Source organism: Oncorhynchus clarkii, chromosome 29, assembly GCF_045791955.1.
Source record: "Oncorhynchus clarkii lewisi isolate Uvic-CL-2024 chromosome 29, UVic_Ocla_1.0, whole genome shotgun sequence".
Taxonomy (NCBI): domain Eukaryota; kingdom Metazoa; phylum Chordata; class Actinopteri; order Salmoniformes; family Salmonidae; genus Oncorhynchus; species Oncorhynchus clarkii.
In genome coordinates, this window is record NC_092175.1 from 31,063,134 (window position 1) to 31,082,291 (window position 19,158).

Genomic DNA, 19,158 nt, shown 5'->3' on the forward strand with positions numbered 1-19,158 from the left:
CACCCAACCTTTAACCTCAATCCAATGACAGGGTGCCATTGTTGTTGATGATTTAAACTTGAATTCACACTATTTGACAACTCAACCAAATGCAACTCAAAACTAGACGTTGAACTGATGTCTGTGCCCAGTGGGGTGTTTGAATTGATGAGACTATCATTTTAGACATAGGAAGTTAGGAACTCTTTTAGCAGTGGACAAATGATGGGTGAGTACACTGACATACAACACAACAGAAACACATGTACACACTCGCTTACTCTGTCATCAGCCTGTGAAAAAATATTTCAATATGTTGCAAAAGATGCAAATAAATGCACAGGACCTAAGGGCGATCAGGATTTAGACTGGTGGGAGGTGTTATATTTGGGAGCAGGGACATAAATGATGATTCTGTGCCACGGCCGTTGAAAGAACAATACCAAGGTGCAGCGTGGTGAGCGTACATTTTATTTTTATTAGAAAAGACGCCGAACAAAACAATAAACACTACACCACAAACCATGCCATTAAAGGCTATAAACAAAGTCAACTTCCCACAAAGACAGGTGGGAAAAGGGCTACCTAAGTATGGTTCTCAATCAGAGACAACGATAGGCAGCTGTCCCTGATTGAGAACCCTACCCGGCCAAACATAAAAATACAAATAATAGAACATAGAATACCCACCCCAAATCACACCCTGACCAAACCAAATAGAGACATAAAAAGGGTCTCTAAGGTCAGGGAGTGACATTCTGACTGATTGAGATTTAGACTGTTGTTTTGGAAGCAGATTATATTGTGTATTTTATTGGACAGCTTGGACACACAGCTGCTTAGCATATTTCTGTAGCTCATTGTAGTTTTTCTTTCAAAGCAAATATAAATATTGTCGAATCTCTCCCAATTGTATTATATATTTCTGTCAATTTTCGTCACTATTTAATATCTGTTAATTACATGTAGATATTACCCCCAGTATCAGGATTTACTCCTGCTATGTGAACCTGTCATGTAAACCCTTGGTTTGTGATAAGGCTCAGGAAATACTCCAGGGCACTAGTGAATTTGGAATGAGAGAGATTTGTTCCACCATTGTTATCCCCCTGTCATTATTGATGAGTGTTCCCGGTGCTTTTTGATACCTGTCTGTTCATGTTTTAATCCCTGGTGTATGTAAATACTTTACTGTTATTGGAATATGTTGAATTCATGTGAAGATTCTGAAGTGAGCAAATGACAGATCCAACCAGCTTGACATGTGGTTTTGTTCTGTGTTTCTGTACCATTATTAACAGAATCTAAGTTGAACTGAAAATCAACTATCCAATGAACATAAATGCCTAGACTGTAACTTGCCTGCATAATTTATATTTTACTGTCTTGAAAGAAAGAAAAGTTTTTAAAAAAGAGAGAAAGAATCCCTGTTTTGAATGTATTATGCTCGCCCTTAAAATATCAGAGAAAATGATATCTCCTATAACTCCTATGTCTTTTGTAGGTGGCCATGCAAACAGGTATACTGGCAGCTTGGCAGGGCCTCACACACACAGCAGATTTCATGGTCTGTCTGCCTTCCGACTATTGTGAAAATTAAGATAAATATTTTTCATTTATTTGAAATAATATCAAGCTTCCGTACTGTATATCCATGTTCCCACAATAACCATTAAATGGCTAAAGTGTTTTACAATATTACATTTTTTAACAGGGAAGAGCAGTATTTCAATGACAGGTAATGTTGATAGTTATTGCATGCTACAAACAGGTTATAGAAAATATTCTAGTGGCTTTCTATTAATGCATCCCTTATACTGTATGCATCAAATCTGATGTTATTTACATACTCATCGCACACAGTCACTCATTTAGCGATCTGGTTATCAATTTGTGTGTGAGCAGAAAGAAAACAAGGTGGTTTACATTTAGCAGACAGCCTTGTGTAAGGGGAACGTCAAGAGAATCATTACCCTGGCAGCAGTGGACAGGGGTATTTTGGAGATGAGACAACAAGACATTCATCATCACCACCTTGTGCCTGTGTGATTAGATGGACTGGTCACCACCTGCTGTGCTCACCATCCCTAATGGACCCACACCTGTTCCTAGTGCATTTTACAGGCTCTTCTCAACCATGTGGAATGTATTTTTCACAGGACACAGACACTATGTGAGTGAATAATAGCCAGCCAGAGTACAGAAGTGTCCTGGTGAGTCTGCTTGCACTCTCACTGGTGCACGTCACATCTTCCCCCTCCAGTCTGCTGTCTGTCACTAGTCTGTCATCACTACTTCCTTGACTCTCTCCTTCTGCCTCACTTCCTGTGTTGAAGTAAACCCTCGAGACAACTGGAGGTCTGACCTTTGCAGAGTGAGAAGTGGGGAGTGGGGAGAGACATCAAGGTTACTTGTTGTGTTGCCAACACTGACCGCTTCTGTGTTATGCACTGCACATACTGGAAAACCAGAATTTATGTCAGATTACATCGTTGAAACACCCTCATTTTGCTGGAAAAGGTATACAAGTGCTACAAGTTCTACTTGCTGCTCCTTCCATTTGTGTGTGAATGAAAGAGCTGATTCATACCTCATCTTAAGATCAACAAGATTCTTCACCTCTTGACAGAGAGAAATCACATTGACTGATACAATGCCAATGAAGTTCAATGTCGCATACGTATACACACTGCATGGTTTACTGTTTACGGAGGTCCTCTTTTCATACATTTAGTGTGACTTTAACTGTAAGATATAATCCTCCCTTCATCTGATCAATCGCTAGTTGTATTTTTTCATGAATATGGATATTAATGCTTTATATTTAATGTTTTACATTTTAGCAGACACTCTTATCCTGAGCAATTAGGGTTGATCACTAGGCTCAAGGGAACATAGACAGATTATTCACCTAAACTCCTTGGCTCAGGGATTCGAACCATCAACCTTTCGGTTACTGGCCCAATGCTCCTAACCACTAACGCTGGGCTACCTGCTATTTATTTCATGAAGAAAATGTTCTATCATTGATTAGAGCTATTATAAAAAAATATATAAACGTATATTGCAAATTGCAATATTTACATTTTTCTGTGTACTGTAGCATTCACAGACAATTTAAGACAACAACAAAAAAGGCACCGTAATTAAACTCAAGAAACAAAAAATATATATTATTTCAGTACATTCACTAATATAACCCACCATTTGTCAATAGAAGGCTATAATAAATACCCTGTTATTCTAATATTTTTTGTTGATATGCGCATGCGTATTCCCTCCCCACGAATGATTTTAAACATCATGCTTCCGGTAGTGATCATTCAGTCCAAAATGGCGGACCTCCTGGGCTCAATTCTGAGTTCGATGGAAAAACCTCCCACAGTCGGCGACAAGGAGAGCCGACGAAAGGCCCGAGGTATATTCAGTATTTATCTACAGTTATTTATCCCCAATTCGTTTGTGTTATTCGATTGTAAAGATAAGAGTATTTCGTAAATGTAGCTGTTTACAGGATCCCTTCCGTGGAGTTCTCAACCTCCCTATCGTCTGTACAGAAAAGTATCCAGTCACGAACGAGTATTTGCCCTTGTAGTGAATTACGTTTTTGTATAAAATGCATCCTATTGGTCAAAGTCAGTCCTCTCATTGGCCAAATGAGCCATCATTCATTTTTGTTTGCACACGCAAAGCAGCACAAACTGGTTGAATCAATGTTGTTTCAATGTAATTCGACAACGTGTTGTGACGTTGAATCTACGTAAAAAAATACATTTGATTTGAAAAAAATCATAAACTTAAACTACATGATTATGTCCGCATGGTTACCAAATATTAAAACAGACAAACCTTGTATAAAATGTTGAATGTATGCCTATTAAAATAAGACTTTCAACATCTGCTATCAGAAAACAAAATAGTCAGGGCAGCACCTCCTACTGGAGAACTATCTATCTGCCCTTTGGGCTCCCTTCTAGGGTTTTAACCAAGCCCAGCTATGTTTGACACTGACTATTACCCATGCACTATCGAAGTCATTCCAAAGAGTAGGTTTAAGAGAGCAAATGAAATGGGACCTTACTTTGTCAATCACCAACTATGTTTTTTAGGCCTACAGTGCATACGGAAAATGTATTCAGACCCCTTGACTTTTTCAACATTTTGCTAAGTTACAGCTTTAATCTAAAATGTATTTTTGTCCCCCTCCTCAACCCACACAATTCCCCATAATGAAAAAGCAAAAACTGGTTTTAAACAGTTTTAAAAATGTATTACAAATAAATAAAATTAAATATCACACATACATAAGACCCTTTACGCAGTACTTTGTTGAAGCACGTTTGGCAGCGATTACAGCCTTGAATCTTCTTGGGTATGAGTCTCAAATCTCTGGAAGACTGAAACAGGTTTCCCTCAAGAATTTCCCTGTATTTAGCGCCATCCATCATTCCTTCAATTCTGACCAGTTTCCCTGTCCCTGCCGATGGAAAAACATCCCCACAGCATGCTGTGCTTCACTGTGGGGATGTTGTTCTCGGGGTGATGAGAGGTGTTGGGTTTGCACCAGACATAGCTTTTTGTCCATCAAGGAAAACGCTCAATTTTAGTCTCATCTGACCAGAGTACCTTCTTTCATATGTTTGGGGAGTCTCCCACACACCCTTTGGAGAGCACCAAATGTGTTAGCTTGTTTTTTTTATCTTTAAGCAATGGCTTTTTTTCCGTAAAGCCCAGCTCTGTGGAGTGTACGGCTTAAAGTGGTCCTATGAACAGATACTCCAACCTCTGCTGTGGAGCTTTGCAGCTCCTTCAGGGTTGTCTTTGGTCTCTTTGTTGCCTCTCTGATTAATACCCTCCTTGCCTGGTCTGTGTGTTTTGGTGGGCGGCCCTATCTTGGTAGGTTTGTTGTGGTGCCATATTCTTTCCAATTTTAAAATAATGGATTTAATGGCGCTCCGTGGGATGTTCTAAGTTTCAGATATATATTTTTTATAACTCAACCCTGATCTGTACTTCTCCACAACTTTGTCCCTGACCTGTTTGGAGAGCTCCTTGGTCTTCATGGTGCCGCTTGGTGGTGCCCCTTGCTTAGTGGTGTTGCAGGCTTATGGGCCTTTCAGAACAGGTTTGTGTGTGTGTGTAGTGATATATATATATATATATATCTGAGATCATGTGACACTTAGATTGCACACAGGTGGACTTTATTTAACTAATTATGTTACTTCTGAAGGTGGGCTTCATAGCAAAGGGGTGAATACATATGCACACACTTTTCTGTTTTTTTTGGGGGGGGGGTTGAAAAAAATGTCACCATGTTTTTTTTTTCCACTTCACCAATTTGGATAATTTTGTATGTCCATTACATGAAATCCAAATAAATAAAGAAATCATTTAAATTACAGGTTGTAATGCAACAAAATAGGAAAAATGCCAAGGGGGATGAATACTTTTGCAAGGCACTGTTACATTTATTTAACTTTTAAATGGGTGAAAGTGCTGTAATTGGCATTTGGGTGAAAACTAAACAAAAAACAGACATTGTTTTTCCATTGGAATTTGGTTGTGCTTTTAGATAACACATTAGAAATTCAACTAACTTATAGGTTATCTTATTGAACAACGTCTCAACCAAATATTATCCACATTGAAATGACGTAGTGTGCCCAGTGGGTGCATTATTTGGTAATAATGAACATCATACTGAACACCTGTTATGCAAGTCACATGTGCTATGTCAGTAGTCCCTCATCCAAAAATGATGTGAATTACACTTAAGCAGCTATAGCATAGGATCTTGTTGCTCTTTGGATTCATTTGCTCAGATGACACTAAATCCAGAGTTTACCAACATAATTAAAGTGATGTCCAGGTAATTAAAGTATGGTATAGGAAATAGATGCTATTCAGACAATCTGTTATAACATCTCATGGGAATTAATAGGCCTATATTTTCAGTATGAAAACAATTGAATAATATAACCTTGTTTTCTATCCCTCAACAGAACAGGCAGCAAGAATGAAGAAGATGCAGGAGGATGAGAAGAAAAAGAAAGCCGAGTTCAGGAAACGGGTGAGAGGCTCTGCCTGCAGTCAGACAGAATATAATCCTCCATCTCCTTTGTGGGGTCATTTTCTGCTCATCCAGCTGAATGTCCAGTCAGTAACTTGGACAACCCAAATCCCAAGAAACAAATCCAAGAATTGTTTCCAATTCTTCGTTGACTGATCTTTGGTGGGTAAAGAACAATCTAGTTTATACTGCCTTCATCTCTTTTTCAGATGGAGAAAGAGGTGTCAGAATTCATTCAAGACACTAAGCAACAGAAGAGGAAGTACAATCCCATGGGAAAGATTGAAAGGAGCATATTGTAAGTGAAAAATTATAAATATATCATTGAATCTATAAATAGAGAGCATTATGTAATAAGTTTATTTTATGAGGGGACTACAAACATAATATTTAACAGTTTGCATGTAAACTTTTACTGACATCCTGGCTTGTTAAAGGCATGATGTAGCAGAAGTTGCTGGTCTGGCATCGTTTTCTTTCGGAGAGGATGAGGAAAGCAGATACGTCATGATTTTTAAGAAGGTCAGACCTCTTTTGGATGTTCTTTATGGCTGCGTTCACAAATATCACCAGATTTACATGCCCTTCCCATGAGTTGCACTATTATTTTAGTGCATAGTGGTGGCATTTTATTATGTGTTGTATATGTGTTATTCTTCCTGATTCGTAACTGAATTTATGTATTCAAAATGACTGTGGCAGGAGTTTGCTCCATCAGACGACGAGCTGGAGGCTTATCGGAAAGGAGAGGAGTGGGACCCCCAAAAAGCTGAATACCGCCGCAGACTTAAAGTACGACTGGAGACTCAGTCACACTCACCGAGGAACAAAACTGAATAGAAACACATACTCTAGTAAACATGTCCATAACTGTATATCATTTGGCAGAATATGTTCATTTACACAGTGAAATCCGATTTCAAGTCATGTAAACTTGTTATAACATTGCAAGTACTGATGGTTCACACTTTCTGCACCTTAATAGATCTAATCACTCTAGCTGTAGTTCTTGACATGTTGCAGGTAACCCTTTGCTCTATAATATGTTGCTGGGTTTTGTTCACTCAGCATAATATCTACGGAGTATAGGTTGGGTTCAGAGCTATTGCTCAAAGAAAGTGTTTGATAATTAAACCTGTCCACTGCTCTTCAGGAGCAGGCTGCGTTAGAAGAGGAGACCACCGGTAAGACACAGAAGAGGGCAGCGTCTCCCAGCTCCAATTACCGTGACAAGTACAGCCATCTGATCGGCACCTCTTCTGCTAAGGATGCAGCACATACGCTAGAGGCCAACCAGGCATATGGCATGGGTCAGTGTGAAGAGGCTCAGGATTGATTTCTCATCCTCGGTGAATCACATCTCCTCATGGTGTGTGCTGTGTACTTTGCCTAACAAAATGTATTTGTCTCTCCTCCCTCAGTACCTGTGGCCAACAAAAGGGACACCCGCTCCATAGAGCAGGCCATGAATGAGATTCGGGCCAAGAAACGTCAGAAGACTGGAGATGAAGACACCGGGGCAGGGAGCACCTCCACCTCTTGAGAGGGCTTTTGCGTGTGTGTGTGTGTGTTTGTGTGTGTGTGTGTGTGTGTAAAAGAGAGAAAACAGCAGTTAGTCTTGAGTGTAAAAGTGAGAAAACGTATGAGGGGCACAGAGGGAGTACCTCAAATCTGTATTAACCTACAGGAGGCCTACTACATTGAAAGATCCTACATGTTTCCCAGGACATATACAGTAGGTGAAACTTGTGGGTATGAAAGGAAGGTTCTTGAATTATGTTTCTCCTCTGTCCTTGACTCGGGTTGACTGTTTTTATGTTCCAACCAAATTGGTCGTGTGGAAGTCTGATTAAGGGCATTTTGTCTATTGGCTTTCTTTCTGTCTACCCCAAAGTCCTGTAATTTCTCCCACACAAAGTCATCCTTTTTCTCAGTGAACGCAAAGAGGAGAGTAGCACAACCATGAGGGGCAACAGTAGGTTGCCTGTAGTTTAGCATTTGTCTGTTTTCACCTTTACGAGGAAAATAATTCCTATTGTGACATATTGTGGCAGTTAGGAGTTACAGGATATGTTTTTATTCTGTTTGTTTTTAGCTACATTATGGGCTCTATTCAGTCTCATCGCTGAAGCGTTACAGATTACCTGATAGAAAGGTCATTTCAGATTGAGCTGACATATGCAGCGTTTACTGTGAATGCAGTCTCCGCTAAATGTCAGTCACGCTGTACCCACTTGGACACACACTGGTTGAACCAATGTCTTTTCCACGTCATTTCAATGAAATTACGTTGAACCAATGTGGAATAGATGTTGAATTGACGGCTGTGCCCAGAGGGTAACACTGAACTTCTGCAGTACGGCTTGAATAGAGCCCTAAGTCTTTGTTCTCAGGCCCATATAGTGTTTCGATCCCACAAATGAAAATTGAATGGAGGCTGAAGATTTAATTTGAGAATGAAACCACTGCAGTTTGTAGGCCTACATGGTAGATATACTAGCAAACATCAAGTTGATGATGATTACATTTCTGGGGTCATATTCATGGGGAAGTGTCTCATTTAGAGACGCAAAGCACTGTTTGAATCTCACTGTCTATAAATCATTGTTACCTTCAGCAAATGTAATACAGCTCTGCTCCGTTGTGTAGTCTGGTCAAACTGAATCAGTCACATTTTTAAATGAGGATTGAAATAAGTGTCCTATGCTATGTGGACAATGCTGTGTTGTCAATGTTTTATTCTATGCGCTCTTTCACTTGCTCAGTGTGTAAAGATGTTGGCATGATGGCATCTAGCTGTAACCATTTTAATCCCTTTGTTTCCTGTATGTTTTAATAAATTGGGAGAAATGTTGATTTAATAGGCCTTTTATGTTGTGTCCCATAACATTGCAGTGTGTTGGTAGCACTTGTAGCCCCTTTCACCATTTTTAGGAGGGTAGCTAGATGTCTAGCGAACAAAAACAGTAGGCCTAAAAGTATCTTTACAAATGTTTTAATGCTTTGAGGCCTCAATCTGCACTTTCATTTCTAATTGGGCAATTCTCCAACACGAAGTACCACGCGTCGGCCTTTCAGTCCTCGTCTCACATCTGCAAATGATCTTGACTGTGGAAGCAAGCTTAATCGTTTTCGTGGCCATCTCCATTTCTCAACCATCGGACCCACTTGACATCGGGGGCGTCGACTCCGAGGCCTCTCTCTCTGAGGTCTGTCATGACGGGGCCTCGGACTTTGTGGCCCTCCACGACGACCCAGATGCTGGTCGTTGCGTTGAGCAAGCAGCGCCACTTGCGCACGGGTCCTAACCATTGTGCTCCAGTAGGAATGTGGTTCTCCGTATTGAAAGGTCTTACCTGCCTTAGAATCTTTGACAAATTAGTGGCAGGCTTTTGACCTCAAGGAGGTCATGTCATTTAAATTATGACATCATAGGCTCCCATCCCATTTTTAGTATGACATCACAGGCTCCCATCCCACTTTCATTAGCGGGTGTGTTCAATCTGGAGTGCCAGAGTGTGCTCTGGGTGTTCGTAAATTGAGTGTTCTAGCCGAGGAGTAGGGTTGATCGAGCGTTCTGACCTCACAACGGCAGTCAAGCACCCAAGCTAACATTGGCTAGTTTGCTCTACTTCCAGACACAAATTAGAGAATCTCATTCTGACCATTTCACTCGCCCTAGCAGAGTTGGTTAGGGTGTTATGTTGTCCAGAGCGTTGGTGACTAACTGCAGTTGACAATTTAATTGTTTTTTTGCCGACGTTTACTGACACCGGCTATATTCAAATTAATCAGTTATTCTGCGCTCTGGCACACAGACGAGAGTGCTCTGAAATCGGAGTAGATAGCCAGAGTGAATTTGCTAGACACTGACATATCTAGCAGGGTGTTATACTGTTTATGTTAGGGTGTGCATTTGAGAGACACTAATATGTTCTGCCTCCTATAAGTTATTTGACAATATCTATATGCTTTATTCCTACTTTAGGCCTACTTGACAACCAACAAACTTAGACTTATTCATTCCATTTTCTTTGACATCACATCATTCACTTCACCCAGTTTATAAATTGGCGTATTCTTCCTGTAGGAGGCGCCTTCGATGAAAACCAAGAATAAATTCGTGATTTTATGGGGAGTTTCACACTGTCCTGGGGTTTGCTGTCGCAGTTGCTGCTATTTCATTTCATATTGACAAGGATTTATCCCCCAACATGAAGCATATATTCTTATTAATTAGCATCTGTTTGTTCGTTGGTTGTGCTTCGGATGTTATAAGAGCAAGAAAAGGTAGGACAGACTTTCTCTGCAAATCTAAAGTTAAACCGTTATCCACAATTGATGAAATGCGCCTGTAGCTCAAATCAAACGAAGAGTTTTACTATAGGTATACACTACAACTACTCACAACTGGCGATTAAACATGGGTTTATGTTATTTTTTTCCTTTTCTGGATTTCATCATTGTTCCAACCAACTTTAGAAAAAAATATTTGGCAAGTTTATACAGCGTGTATTTCTAGCCTGTCTATAAGGTCAGTGTAGTATTAAACTGTATTTAGTATTAAACTGTATTTAGTATTCAATTGTGCTAATTCCGGTTGAAATGTATTAATTATATAACCACAACATTAATTATATAACCACATAACATCAATTATGACAGTATACTGATTTAATCCGCGTGTTTTTTTTGCCAGAAGATATTAACAGTTATTACTCTGACAGGTTTGTGAGCCATGGAAGATAATTTTTTATTAGATTAGTCTCTTTCGTTTTCTGTTTATGAAAATTCCTGCTTTGTTTCATATTAAAGTGCTTCTACTGCTAAAATAACTTTCCATCTTACCTTCCATCTTTACTTTCCATTTTTTTCACCCAGTGTCTGCAGTGTTCTGTTCTTTCAAAGAGAAAACATACAGTCCTGGAGACAGCTGGCATCCTTATCTGGAACCCTTTGGTTTCATGTTTTGTATGCGGTGTTCCTGCACTGAGGTCAGTTTTGTCACATCTGTAGCCTAATATGAAACCATGTACAAGTGTACCAAAAGAAGCCCAACACTGCCCTATATTCTACTGTATCAAACTGTCCAAATCTGAGTATTGGATTGTAGGCTACTGTGTGCAAATAGGATTTAGGCTACACATCCTATTGGCAGTTGCTTTAAAGGGTTCTGGTGGGTGGGATTTCAAGGTATGCCCCTAAACCATGTAACGTTTCCCTCATAGACAGGCCATGTGAAATGTAACACAATTAAGTGTCCTACTCTGCGGTGTGACAACCCAGTGACTGACTCTCAGCAGTGCTGCCCTCGCTGTACAGGTAGGATCAAGCATTCTCATACAATAAGCACACACAGGCAGTACAATAAAGTTATTTAATCATTTCTATGACACCATTTGGTCAAGTAGTACCTGTGTGCTTTTATGCCATGTCTAGTCACAGGACTTCAATTGCATACACTAGTTCTATCCTTGAGGGAAAAAAGGCTAGAGGTGTGTAAAACAAAAACATCCTGCTTTGGCATTCACTTATTCATCTTGTGCTTACCATTCATTATCTGCTCAGATGAGCCTAGGATTCCAGCAGGCTTGAGAGCCCCAGTGAAGTCCTGCAGGTATAATGGAACTTTCTACCAACCAGGGGAGACCTTTGCCAACCATGACCTCTTCCCATCTCGACAAACCAACCAGTGTGTCATGTGCACATGTTCAGTAAGTCACACTCTCTCTTCCTCGTTCTCACTCTGAGAACGTAACTGGAAGTTTTTCCTCGTGTGTCAGCCATAATACTGGCAGTAAGCGACTCTTTTTTATTTTTTTTAGAAACTCAGTTTGGTCTCAACTTATTGTTGAGAGTTAGAATAGTAGAATACACAAGGGGCAATTTTGAAATTTGGTTGTGCATCAGCAGTTTTTTTCTTGTTATATCAGTCACTGACAATCACTCAATTAGCCCATGTCAGCAAAACATTTTCAGATTGGTATGTTAGTCTAGCCAACTATCTAAACTTGTAGTAATCATGGTTGAATTATCGACCGGGCAAGAAAGGGTATGTGCCCACATTTTTATCCATTGGTTTTGTTAGTCACTCTCACTCAGATATCATATTAACATGGAAAAGTGTGTAGAACTGCAAGAAATTAGCTTTAAAACGGCAAAAATGTATCCCCACCCTTTGGCATTGCACTGAATTGCAGGAAATTGGCTGATGATCTCTCTGCCGTCAAGAGGGAAGCCACTAAAATGTTTTGCTCGCGAGTTGGGGGCCCCGAAACAACATTTAGCTTAGGGCCCCCAAAAAGCTAGGGCTGGCAATGTCTACAATCACTTCTGTTCTTCCTTCACCTTTGGCTTTGTTCCACATTTGATTTTAGAATGGAAATATTTTCTGTGCTCTGAAAAGTTGCCAGCCGCTGACCTGCTCCTCACCAGTCTCATTCCCAGATACCTGCTGTCTGGTGTGCAAAGGTGATCACATTTGTTTCTTACCACAGCAGATTTTCACCCTACTTTCTATTGTTATCAAAGTCAATGTATATCCTCTTCATTTGTCTTTGATTAGATGGTGGCATTAATGGGTACTCATCAGTGGAGGATGTAGGCCAACAGCTGAACCGAGGCGTTGTAGGTGGCTTTCTGTTAATTCCTTGATGGGTTTAGTCTTGTAGATTTGTCCAACCATAACATCCAAAACACCACACATTTGCAGAGAAGACAACAACTAATATTGAATCTTCATTTGTGGGGCATGTAAATCAAGTTTACCTGGAGTGGGGTGGGGTTCCAACTCACTGGCATCGGAGCTGCACATACATCCAAAATAACCCCATAATAACTGTGTCTATTTGTCTCTGTGAATACACAAGAGGCATTCAGTGGACCAGTGTGCTGGAGAGCAGTTCCGAGGGCGGTCTGTCCGCTCTACTCCTTCCACAGTCAGGGGTACTCCCAGAGGCCTGAGCCTGCCCAAGCTCCACTTCAAAGGTGCTGCAGAGACCACTGTGAATTTCCTGCTGCAGAAAAAGCACCAGAAGGGTGAGAGTTAAATGATAGCCCTACAATAATTAATAATATTAATTAATGCTATTCATCTTCTTCTTATTATTATTATCCTATTAATAGTAGTACTATTTTCATGGCCTACAATAGGGAGTCACTTACCTGGTCATTGAGCAGTCAATGTATTCTAACTCTTACAGCTCTGTGATTGTAATAATATGTAGTACTAGAGCATATATGTTGTTCCTATTTCTCTCAGCATGTCAGTACAGCGGCAACACCTACTCTCATGGTGATGTGTGGCACCCAGTCCTGGGGAAGGTCCTGGAGTGCATTTTGTGCACCTGTAAGGATGGCATACAGGACTGCAAACGCCTCTCATGTCCCAGCCAGTATCCATGCCAACATCCCATTAAAACCGTGGGGAAATGCTGCAAGATTTGTCCAGGTACTATAGCTCAGCAGTATTTACAATGCACTTCCGAAAATGATTTTAACCATAGGTTTTGAACAATATACATTTTTAATCTCTCTGATTTCTGCCCCTAGAACATAATGCTGAGAGCAACAGGACTGACTGTTACATGAATCTTGGACATGACAATAACAACCTCTTGGTGTACAAAGTTAAGCCATCGTCAAAGGTTCACACAGAGGACACAGTTAGGATAATTGCTATTGAAAGACAAGGGACTGCTGAAGTTGAAGTGCAAGTATGGAAGACAGTAGGAGGTAATAGGAGGGGGGACGTATTAGAGGGCACTAGCATGGCAGTGTTAATAACAAAGCTACAGCTGTGGATTACCTAACTATTTAGAATGTCACCCAATATGTATTTTCACTTTTCCCAGAAGTTTTACAATTAATGGAAACTGGGGAAGTTCTGAAGAAAGATCTTCTAGATAATCCAGATAACTACACTTTACTGGCGACATTGGATGAAGGTGAGTTTATCCATGTTTTTTGTGTGTTTTTTGTTGTTTTTGTATGCATACCTTTATTTTAAAGTAATTTAAAAGTTATCTAGGTATAAATCTTGTAATACTTTAGTTTCTTTTAAGTAAAGCTTTTCCATTGTTTTTACAATCTGAATTGTTAGGCAATACAGCTCAATCCATTTCTAGACATAAGGTCATAGACCAACCAGACATATTGTAGACCAAAGGAAATTTCATTTCATTTCAACTGATTAAAAAATGTCTGCTTCCTCTTGTCAGTGACCATCTTGTTTCCTGCTGAGGGAAAAAAAGTTATGGATTTGTACGCTTTTTGTCTGCTGTTGGATGGCAACATGTCAATTCTTTGTTCTTTTTACACAGAGACTTGGAAAAGATTCAAGGAGGAAGAAGACAACCAGAAGGAATTTCCCAAGACCAGGACCTGTGAGGATGGTATCAGGGAGGTAGTGAAGTTCTTGTATCCAGACCAGCTAGAAAGCCTGTGCTCTTCTTAACTCTCATCCCCTGACTTTGACATCAATGGAAAATGCACAGCATTCATATGCATTTCATTAAACATGAAACATAGCACTGCTTATTGGTTATAGAATAACAAGCTTTTGTTTATTTTTAAATGTTATCATAACTCATTACAATGTGATGTTCCATATTCGCAGTAACAATTAGTCAGCAGAATTGTCAACATTGTTGGTAGCATTTGGTAGTAGAAGAAACCAAAATGGAAAAAATACTTTAAATGAATTACAGTTGTATCTAATTTTTGTTTTCTGGCATACTGGAATACAGTAAAAACAGTATTATCTAAAAAATACAGGTGTACATGTATATAATAGAAAAATACACTGGGCAAATTAGACAGCCATCTGGCAATAACACCTTTATAGAGTAGACCATATTTACAATCACTTTACTGTTCTGCTAAATACTGCTGTTTGAAATTGTATGCCTTTTCAGAATGTACCGAGAAATATTCATTAACATATTTATTGTAAATACAAATATGCTAACAGATGTCATTTTGAGGCAGAGCGTACAACATTGGTTTGTTTAACATGTTTGTTTGTACATTCTGTAGACATTTGAGTGTGTACTGGAAGGTCCTTGCCTGAGACGCCATGGCTTCAGTTCATTGGGCTATACTGCCCTACCAAGCAAAAAGGCAGTAACTGCTCATTTGGTTGAAAATTAGTTAATGTCATTTTTCTAAATTAAATACATGCCTAAACATGTGGACTTGTATCCTGCCTCTATTGTATTGTGTTTTGGAGAAAATGGGGGTCATGTTAGCAGTTACTGCATAAAGTTACTGTGAAACCAAGGTAAATAAAAACAATTTTTCTCAGTTCCACGCTGTGAGCAGTTACTGCCTTTTTGCTGGTAGGGCAGTATACATATAGGGCTTTCCTCAGAAAACGTGGGTTTGATATCTGGGCATCGGTATTGGCCTGCAACAGCAGTTGTATCTGTTCTTTCATAAGAGTGGCTACATTGGTTTGCTGGAATTACTTTCTATTATGTTCTCTGAGGTGTTTATCATTATGTTTGGCCAGTTTTCTACAGACTAAGTTTCCAAAGGATTATGTGTGATTTCAGTACTTGATGCATCTTTTTTCCCTTTGCAAAGTGGCAAGGCATTCTTGCACGTGATTGACAAGGCTAAAAGTTGGAGCCAACCAAAAATATGATATAGTTGAGCTCTACCTGAGGCAAGAATTCCTGCACAAATCAGGCTGTTGTTATTCCTTGGACTACCCTCCAGTGAACCCAGTCGGACCAGGGGAATTTCTCCTTTATAAATTGTGCCTGTAATTTGGATTTGTGCTCCATTGCTATAGTTTGTTTTCTCAAGGGTTGTAATGGCCTAACAGGATGAGCACAACAATAGAGCTCTGTTAATTTGATATAAATGTAGGTCATGAGTTGGAAGGACACCAACATTTTCCAATACAGAGAACTGAAGAAGAAGAGAGGGCTCAGGGAGGAATAATATTGAAAAATAAGAATACTGTTGATGGAGGACCCAGTCTTTAAAAAAAGGTATAGAGCATGGTTTCCCAAACTCAGTGTTGCCCCTCAGGTACACATTTCGTTTTTTGCCTTAGCGCTACACAGTTGATTCAAATAACAAACTCATCATCAAGCTTTGATGATTTGAATCAGCTATGTAGTGCTAGGGCAAAAAACTAAACGTACACCCAGGGGGGGCCCAAGGACCAGGTTTGGAACACACTGGGATAGAGCACAACAGTAACATGCTTGTCAAATAGTTAGACACAATTAGATGATTTGCCGTATGTATAATACACCAAACCCAAGAAAAATAAATCCTTGGTCTTTAAAAATGTAGGATATTATTGGAGTGTTCTTCTATTATATCAAAGAACTATTATGAAACGTTATTGAGATAGCCTGTCATTACTGTTCTACACACATTGAGATAGCATGTCATTACTGTTCTACACACATTGAGATAGCCTGTCATTACTGTTCTACACACATTGAGATAGCATGTCATTACTGTTCTACACACATTGAGATAGCCTGTCATTACTGTTCTACACACATTGAGATAGCATGTCATTACTGTTCTACACACATTGAGATAGCCTGTCATTACTGTTCTATACACATTGAGATAGCATGTCATCACTGTTCTACACACATTGAGATAGCCTGTCATTACTGTTCTACACACATTGAGATAGCCTGTCATTACTGTTCTACACACATTGAGATAGCCTGTCATTACTGTTCTACACACATTGAGATAGCCTGTCATTACTGTTCTACACACATTGAGATAGCCTGTCATTACTGTTCTACACACATTGAGATAGCCTGTCATTACTGTTCTACACACATTGAGATAGCCTGTCATTACTGTTCTACACACATTGAGATAGCATGTCATTACTGTTCTACACACATTGAGATAGCATGTCATTACTGTTCTACACACATTGAGATAGCCTGTCATTACTGTTCTACACACATTGAGATAGCATGTCATTACTGTTCTACACACATTGAGATAGCATGTCATTACTGTTCTACACACATTGAGATAGCATGTCATTACTGTTCTACACACATTGAGATAGCCTGTCATTACTGTTCTATACACATTGAGATAGCCTGTCATTACTGTTCTACACACATTGAGATAGCCTGTCATTACTGTTCTACACACATTGAGATAGCATGTCATTACTGTTCTACACACATTGAGATAGCCTGTCATTACTGTTCTACACACATTGAGATAGCATGTCATTACTGTTCTATACACATTGAGATAGCATGTCATTACTGTTCTACACACATTGAGATAGCCTGTCATTACTGTTCTATACACATTGACATAGCCTGTCATTACTGTTCTACACACATTGAGATAGCATGTCATTACTGTTCTATACACATTGAGATAGCATGTCATTACTGTTCTACACACATTGAGATAGCCTGTCATTACTGTTCTACACACATTGAGATAGCCTGTCATTACTGTTCTACACACATTGAGATAGCCTGTCATTACTGTTCTATACACATTGAGATAGCCTGTCATTACTGTTCTATACACATTGAGATAGCATGTCATTACTGTTCTACACACATTGAGATAGCCTGTCATTACTGTTCTACACACATTGAGATAGCCTGTCATTACTGTTCTACACACATTGAGATAGCCTGTCATTACTGTTCTATACACATTGAGATAGCATGTCATTACTGTTCTACACACATTGAGATAGCATGTCATTACTGTTCTATACACATTGAGATAGCATGTCATTACTGTTCTACACACATTGAGATAGCATGTCATTACTGTTCTACACACATTGAGATAGCATGTCATTACTGTTCTATACACATTGAGATAGCCTGTCATTACTGTTCTACACACATTGAGATAGCCTGTCATTACTGTTCTACACACATTGAGATAGCCTGTCATTACTGTTCTACACACATTGAGATAGCCTGTCATTACTGTTCTACACACATTGAGATAGCATGTCATTACTGTTCTATACACATTGAGATAGCATGTCATTACTGTTCTACACACATTGAGATAGCCTGTCATTACTGTTCTACACACATTGAGATAGCATGTCATTACTGTTCTACACACATTGAGATAGCATGTCATTACTGTTCTATACACATTGAGATAGCATGTCATTACTGTTCTACACACATTGAGATAGCATGTCATTACTGTTCTATACACATTGAGATAGCATGTCATTACTGTTCTATACACATTGAGATAGCATGTCATTACTGTTCTACACACATTGAGATAGCATGTCATTACTGTTCTATACACATTGAGATAGCCTGTCATTACTGTTCTACACACATTGAGATAGCCTGTCATTACTGTTCTACACACATTGAGATAGCCTGTCATTACTGTTCTACACACATTGAGATAGCCTGTCATTACTGTTCTACACACATTGAGATAGCCTGTCATTACTGTTCTACACACATTGAGATAGCCTGTCATTACTGTTCTACACACATTGAGATAGCATGTCATTACTGTTCTATACACATTGAGATAGCCTGTCATTACTGTTCTACACACATTGAGATAGCCTGTCATTACTGTTCTATACACATTGAGATAGCCTGTCATTACTGTTCTACACACATTGAGATAGCATGTCATTACTGTTCTACACACATTGAGATAGCATGTCATTACTGTTCTATACACATTGAGATAGCCTGTCATTACTGTTCTACACACATTGAGATAGCCTGTCATTACTGTTCTATACACATTGAGATAGCCTGTCATTACTGTTCTACACACATTGAGATAGCCTGTCATTACTGTTCTACACACATTGAGATAGCCTGTCATTACTGTTCTACACACATTGAGATAGCCTGTCATTACTGTTCTACACACATTGAGATAGCCTGTCATTACTGTTCTACACACATTGAGATAGCCTGTCATTACTGTTCTACACACATTGAGATAGCCTGTCATTACTGTTCTATACACATTGAGATAGCATGTCATTACTGTTCTACACACATTGAGATAGCATGTCATTACTGTTCTATACACATTGAGATAGCATGTCATTACTGTTCTACACACATTGAGAT

General features: G+C 39.3%; 2 protein-coding genes across 2 annotated transcripts; both read left to right on the forward strand.

Annotated features, from left to right (window-relative positions):
- The first annotated feature begins 3,290 nt into the window (after positions 1 to 3,290).
- On the forward strand, positions 3,291 to 8,913 carry LOC139387857 (sperm associated antigen 7). The gene is made up of 7 exons (XM_071134155.1): positions 3,291 to 3,397; positions 5,985 to 6,052; positions 6,262 to 6,350; positions 6,490 to 6,574; positions 6,755 to 6,844; positions 7,206 to 7,362; positions 7,474 to 8,913. The coding sequence occupies exons 1-7, from the start codon at positions 3,313 to 3,315 to the stop codon at positions 7,593 to 7,595; spliced, it is 696 nt and encodes a 231-aa protein (XP_070990256.1). The 5' UTR covers positions 3,291 to 3,312; the 3' UTR covers positions 7,596 to 8,913.
- A 1,234-nt stretch (positions 8,914 to 10,147) lies between these two features.
- Positions 10,148 to 16,359, forward strand: LOC139388500 (chordin-like protein 2). The gene is made up of 11 exons (XM_071135197.1): positions 10,148 to 10,342; positions 10,934 to 11,046; positions 11,281 to 11,374; positions 11,621 to 11,766; positions 12,430 to 12,523; positions 12,618 to 12,679; positions 12,922 to 13,090; positions 13,314 to 13,502; positions 13,604 to 13,786; positions 13,906 to 13,998; positions 14,374 to 16,359. Exons 1-11 carry the CDS (start codon positions 10,267 to 10,269, stop codon positions 14,505 to 14,507), a joined length of 1,353 nt encoding a protein of 450 aa, XP_070991298.1. The 5' UTR covers positions 10,148 to 10,266; the 3' UTR covers positions 14,508 to 16,359.
- The last annotated feature ends 2,799 nt before the right edge of the window (positions 16,360 to 19,158 follow it).

Excerpts from the sequence above, each read along its gene's own strand:
- LOC139388500 (XM_071135197.1), top strand. The coding sequence starts at position 10,267 with ATGAAGCATATATTCTTATTAATTAGCATCTGTTTGTTCGTTGGTTGT. Across the intron at positions 12,680-12,921 it reads AACAGCTGAACCGAGGCGTT|AGGCATTCAGTGGACCAGTG; the intron begins GTAGGTGGCTTT and ends TGAATACACAAG. Across the intron at positions 13,787-13,905 it reads AGTATGGAAGACAGTAGGAG|AAGTTTTACAATTAATGGAA; the intron begins GTAATAGGAGGG and ends CACTTTTCCCAG.
- LOC139387857 (XM_071134155.1), top strand. The coding sequence starts at position 3,313 with ATGGCGGACCTCCTGGGCTCAATTCTGAGTTCGATGGAAAAACCTCCC. Across the intron at positions 6,575-6,754 it reads ACGTCATGATTTTTAAGAAG|GAGTTTGCTCCATCAGACGA; the intron begins GTCAGACCTCTT and ends TGACTGTGGCAG. Across the intron at positions 6,845-7,205 it reads AATACCGCCGCAGACTTAAA|GAGCAGGCTGCGTTAGAAGA; the intron begins GTACGACTGGAG and ends ACTGCTCTTCAG.